This window comes from Aphidius gifuensis, linkage group LG6, assembly GCF_014905175.1.
Source record: "Aphidius gifuensis isolate YNYX2018 linkage group LG6, ASM1490517v1, whole genome shotgun sequence".
Lineage (NCBI taxonomy): Eukaryota > Metazoa > Arthropoda > Insecta > Hymenoptera > Braconidae > Aphidius > Aphidius gifuensis.
In genome coordinates this window covers 12,272,876-12,278,881 of record NC_057793.1, presented here as the reverse complement: position 1 = coordinate 12,278,881, position 6,006 = coordinate 12,272,876, and the positions used below count along the sequence as shown (strand labels likewise).

Sequence of the window (6,006 nt, the reverse complement as noted above, 5' to 3'; positions counted from 1 at the left end):
TTTTTTAAATTTGTTTTAAGAAAATTTGTCAAATTCATAAAAGCCGCGAACTTCTCATATTGACTATTTTTTATTTAATAAATTTTTTATTGAATAAATTTTTTATGTAAAAATCATAATATATTATTTGGTATATGTCATAATTAAAAAAAGAAAATTATCGTCGATAATACACGACACGATACGACAACGCCTATGACGATACGATAATAAGACGACACGATAATTTGATTTTTTGTCGAATTTTTAGACGACACGATACGATAACGACAATTAACTTCTACGACACGATACGATAATCAGCTAATCGTATCGTATCGTATCGCGGCATCTCTAATTGGAACTTAATTAAGAGTGGTAGCCTACGTATTGAAGTACGCTTCAGTGAAGCTTTGGCGCAAGTCGTTAATTGTCTTGTTTATGCCGAATATGATAATATCATAGAAATAGACTCCAGCCGTCAAGTTATAATGGATTATAGTAATTTAATATAAAGAAGAGTGAAAATAAAAATATATATTAGTCTAAGCAGCGCAGGATAGCGTGATTCATCTCATGGATACTCAACAGCTAGCTAGAGCTTTACCGTATACAGATATCTCTGATGGTGGAATTTATCCTGTAGACAAACTACCTTTTGTCTGGCCAAAGCCGTGTGCAATAATTGCAAATACAGACAATCATAATCAACCAGGATCTCATTGGGTCGCATTATTTATCGATCATTTTGGCTATGGAATATACTTCGATAGTTTTGGACAAAGACCTACCGACCCTCGCTTCAGCTATGTCCTTAGAAGAAACACTGTCTGTTACGAGTATAATAATAAAAGGCTTCAAGATTTTTCGTCTGATGTGTGTGGTTGCTATTGCATTGTTGCTCTACATTGGTTTTCCAATGGCGGAAATCTTTCGAGTTTCCAACGGTTGTTTGGAGACGATACTAAACTCAACGACAATACTATAATGACAATGTATAAAAAACTGATTCAAAAAAAAAATATATTTAAAAATAAGCGTTTCCATTTTCTCCGAGGTAGTGGTGCAACTGTACAACATTCTTATTGTAAATTTCGTTGAATAAATAAATAAATAAATAAAATAAATAAAATTGTTTTTTGTTTGAATTATTCCCTCTCCTTAATTTTAAAAAAATATATATAAAGAGAATTTTAAAATTGATGTTTAGTTTAAAAAAATGACTTCATCAACAAGCATGGTGATGGCAGAACACATCGAAAAACGTACTTGGTTTGAACGTGGTGAAAGATTGTTGTATCGTGTAGAATCCAATCGCCGTGAAAGTTTTGAAACATGGCCGTTAGCTCATCTTTTAGATATTTTTGAATTGGCTTCTGCTGGATTCTATTATACAGGCGTTGGTAACTTTGTATGCTGTTTTGAATGTGGAGTTAAAATTAACGATTGGACTTCGGGTGATAATCCTTGGCTTGAACATCATCGAAACAAACCAAGCTGTAGATTTGTACGCCGAATACCATGTGGAAATGTCCCTGTGGGCATCCACCCTGACACCGTGGCTGTACCTACTTACTACCCTTATCGGAAAAATATTTCTCCCGTAATTTCACCGTCATTCCGTTATTCATATTATTCAGCTGCTGTATCAAGACTAGAACATCGAGAATTTTTAAGTCTTTTTGATTATGTACCACCACCGTACCCTGATCCACAGCCTGAGATTGATGTTAAAACTGCCAAGGTTCGACAATACCTGACTTATGACTTACGCCTGAAATCATATGGATATTGGCCTAGGCACATGAGCCAGACAAAAGAAAAGCTAGCTGAGGCCGGATTTTTCTACACTGGTATTGGCGACTACGTTCAGTGTTATCATTGTGGTAATGGTATAAAAGATTGGCTCCCAAATGAAGATCCATCGGAAGAACATGCACGTTATTTTAAAGAATGTTATTTTGTACGTGTTATCGAAGGACAAGAATTTATTGATCATTTTAAAATACCTCAAACCGATGATCAACCATCAGACGATGAGGAAGAAGCAGAAAGTTTGACAATCGAATCGAACTCAATAGTCATTATGAGAAATATACCTACGGATTATCACAGTATAGATGAAGATATTAATTCAAATGTGAAATTTGTTTTGAAAAAAATTTAGGTATATTATTTTTACCATGTAGACATTTTGTTTCTTGTGGAAATTGTTCAACTGATTTAAAAAAATGTGTTATATGTAGAGCAGATATTGAAAAAGTTGTACGACCAATTATTTCATAAATATAAAATTAAAAATAATTTTATTAAACAAATATAACCTGTCTTGTAAATTATTTTACCTATTCATATACCCATGTTGTAAATTAATCGACTTAGTCAATCACAAGCCGTGATTCAGTCAATACCATGACGCTTACACTATTTTTAATTTTTTCTGTAGTTGTAAAAATAATTGAATCAAGAATACAAACACCGGGGTTGTATTATGATCATATCGAAAACGTGCGTCTAACGAGTAATAGTCTACAACTTATAACGTATAGGGATGTTGACGATCTTCTCAATTTTTTACCGAATATTTTACCTTTGCGTTACTTTGATGCTGATCTGGGTGGGGGAGGTAATTATACTAAAGAAGACCCAGGATTGGCTGGTCTACATAAAATATAGCAAAAGTATGAAGCAGATAAAATTGTATAAAATTATTGTGACTTTGTATCACGACGCCTTCCTTTTTTGGAACAACAACGAAAAAAAATCGCAATGTATACAGAACAAATTAATTCATTATTTCATAAAGATATTATAAAAACAAAACGTAATGAACTCATCTACCCTATCGTGGGTGCAATATCAAGCTCATTATTTGGGATTCTGAATAAAGACGATGCCAAGATGATTAACGGAGAAATCAATAAATTAAAACGTGATAATAAAAAAACAATTTCTGTTTTAAATAATACAACTCATTTATTACAAACAGAGCTACATACAGTGCAGACTCGATTAAAAAACAATGATGGTCTTCTAAATTATTTTCGTGCACAAATGGAAGAATTTAGTATTGGCTGGAAAAGCAAGGATACACTTTTATGGAAAGTTCACTTTAAAAATATGGTAAATTTTGGACATAACCTGGCTTCAGAATAGAGAGCTGAGTTTTGATGAATATAATAATTCATTATATCATAAGAATTCGTAATTCAAATTGACTATTTTGCTAGTCTTGGATTAATCCACCCTCGAATAATGTCTAGTAAGAAAATTGAAGATTCTTTGCGTCTTTTTTTACAAAATAATAATAATCAGTATGTACTACCATTATCAATAAATGAAGCGGGTATTGATGGTTTGAGGAAAATTGCAAAAATATCTCTTGTCTACCATGAGAGACGAATTTTACTGAGTATTATGATACCTCTACTATCACCAAAAATTTATTCAATATATGAAATCCATCCAGCACCGATAAAATGACATACTTTCCAATCACATATTGCGGCATACATTAAACCTAAAAGTTCTTTGATTCTTATAGCCCAAGATAAAAGTGAATACAGTACCGACGTTAATATCCACGCATGTCAGTTTTCTCAATACGTACCAACATCTTTTTGTACTCACTCTTTTTCTTTACAAGATACAAGAAATATAAATTCATGTGAAATTAATTTATTAATGACAAACAAACAAGATAATATGTTAGATTGTAATATTCTAAATTTTATGAAAATCCTCAACCAAATTTTATTCAATTATATAATAAAAAATGGTTATATTGCATGGTTGAAAATATTGAGTTACGAGTTATTTGTGGTGATGACGTGAAAACCCGCAAACTAAATTATACAGGTATAATAACTGTTGATAGTGGATGTAGAGCCCGTATCGACTCTGTGACATTAGTCGGTGGTCCTGGCATATCCCAAAACAATGATAAAGTCCTCCATCCCTATATTGGTGGACATGATTTTTTAAATTTGATTGAAGGTATAAATGAAACTAATAAAACAGCGATTGAAAAAATGATTGTCAACTCAAGTCCTCTGAGTCTTAAAGAAATTATCAAAGCATTAAATGCTGTGAAATTTACAAGTGGCGAGTATTTCAAATCTACAATACAAATTATAGCCAGTGATACCAAAAGAAGTATTTTTTTGGATAACGAAACGCAATGGATACCGTTGACGAAAATGTGTAGATCATTTTCATATTATTATGATGGTGACGATTCGAGACCGGACTTCAAACTCAATTACACTCAACCAGTACATTTTGGAGATTTAACTATAAGTTTTCCAGTCTCAGACCATAAACGTGAACGAGGTATTCTTTTTGAACAAGGGAATGTCCGTTTATTATTTATGAAAAAAACTTTGAGGACATTATCCTCTCTCGGAACATGGGTAGCAGCTTGTCAAAAAATATTGAGTCATTATCCTGCAGATATTTACTCGGATGGCATTATAGAATATCTACAAAAAAACTTTGGAGGTGTACGTATTCATGAAGAAACTCTTCAGCATTATTTACAGATGACTGTTGGGAACCATTTATTTGAGGAAATACAGAAATCCACTGAAGACAACACAAAACTTGAACCGGGTTTTATGGATCCATGTTTGCCTTTATTGTATAATGATATTTTAGTCAAGAATTTTGATCAGTTATACGACTTTATTCATGCTGCCACTGCACCAAACAGTTCAAATCCTGTGGAGTATCGTGGACCAACACCTTCTCATTATGTAGACCATATGGCCAACGACACTAAATAAAAAATAATTTTAAATAATGAATGAATGATTTGTATTTAAAAGAGAATAAATAACTATAATGATAAATGACTTGTATTCTAAAAAAAAAATAAATAAAAATAATAATAATAATAATAAATAAAAAAAAAAATAATGAATTCCTTGTATTTAAAAAAAATTAAATAAATAATAATAATGAATGATTGTATTTGAAATATAAATAAATAAATAAAAATAATAATAATTAATTCCTTGTATTTGAAAATAATTTGACTTGTATATTTTTTTCCCCTACCTCTATAATAATAATCATAATAAGATTATGGATTTATCTGTGTTTTCGAAAACTACTTCAGTCTTTATTTGACCGTCATGGATATCGCTATTGTTGTTCTTGGTTTGGTAGAAAAAAATTTTACTTTTTCACCAAAAGAAATTGCTGTGTTTGGTATAAATGAAAAAATAGCTGGTCATTGGCTTTTAACGCCACCTTGCCACTTTACAACACTCTCAGCGTATGGCCGTTATGAAAACCTGAAGCGTACCCGTAGACTAAAAATAAATTGGTTCGATGGTGAGTCTGAGGAAGCACAAGTCATCACAAGTCATCACAAGTTTTAAGGACCCTCGCATCAAAAAGCAGACTTATTTTAAGTTCCGGCAATGAATCCTGTGAATATCTCGAGAAAGTACTATGCACGGCAACCAGAGATGTTGATAAAGAGAAATTTTGGCCGGAATTTATCAAACAATTACCACCGTCAACAACCTGTATTCACCATGGGTTACAGAAAGAAACAGGATGCGCCCTCCAAGTTGTGCGTCAAATAAGAAAGTGGATGGAAAATAGATATGAATTTGTTAAACAAAGAAATTATGAGGAGATTGTTGCTATACCAGAACATTTACGTACACTTCGTGAGCCTGAAATAGATTATCCTGGAAGTATACACGGTGTGGATGAAACTGATGTTTGAAATAAAAATTGTAAAAAATAAAAATTTGAGAAAATAAAAATTTAATTTATATTTAAAAATAGTCTTAAAATTTATTTCCATAGGATAAGAATAATATTATATGTACTTTGCCCCGTGACGTCACCCATGCATTTTTATTTTACTACGCGCCCTTATTCATTCAACCTATTCCTATACTATACAACCCATGCGACCCCCACACACATACCTCTCACTCGCACCCTTACTATTTTATTTTTACTCCGGGCCCTGTACTATAGGCCCATGCACAACACACACGAGGGGAG

General features: G+C 32.3%; 1 protein-coding gene across 1 annotated transcript; it reads left to right on the top strand.

Moving 5' to 3' along the window:
• Positions 1-1,198: 1,198 nt before the first annotated feature.
• On the top strand, positions 1,199-5,719 carry LOC122859852 (death-associated inhibitor of apoptosis 1-like). The gene is made up of 3 exons (XM_044163531.1): positions 1,199-2,033; positions 2,147-2,244; positions 5,627-5,719. Exons 1-3 carry the CDS (start codon positions 1,199-1,201, stop codon positions 5,717-5,719), a joined length of 1,026 nt encoding a protein of 341 aa, XP_044019466.1.
• Positions 5,720-6,006: the final 287 nt, after the last annotated feature.

Coding starts and splice junctions, on each gene's coding strand:
- LOC122859852 (XM_044163531.1), top strand. CDS start 1,199: ATGACTTCATCAACAAGCATGGTGATGGCAGAACACATCGAAAAACGT. Junction 2,034..2,146: donor CGATGAGGAAGAAGCAGAAA/GTTTGACAATCG, acceptor AAAAAAATTTAG/GTATATTATTTTTACCATGT. Junction 2,245..5,626: donor GAGCAGATATTGAAAAAGTT/GTACGACCAATT, acceptor AATTATGAGGAG/ATTGTTGCTATACCAGAACA.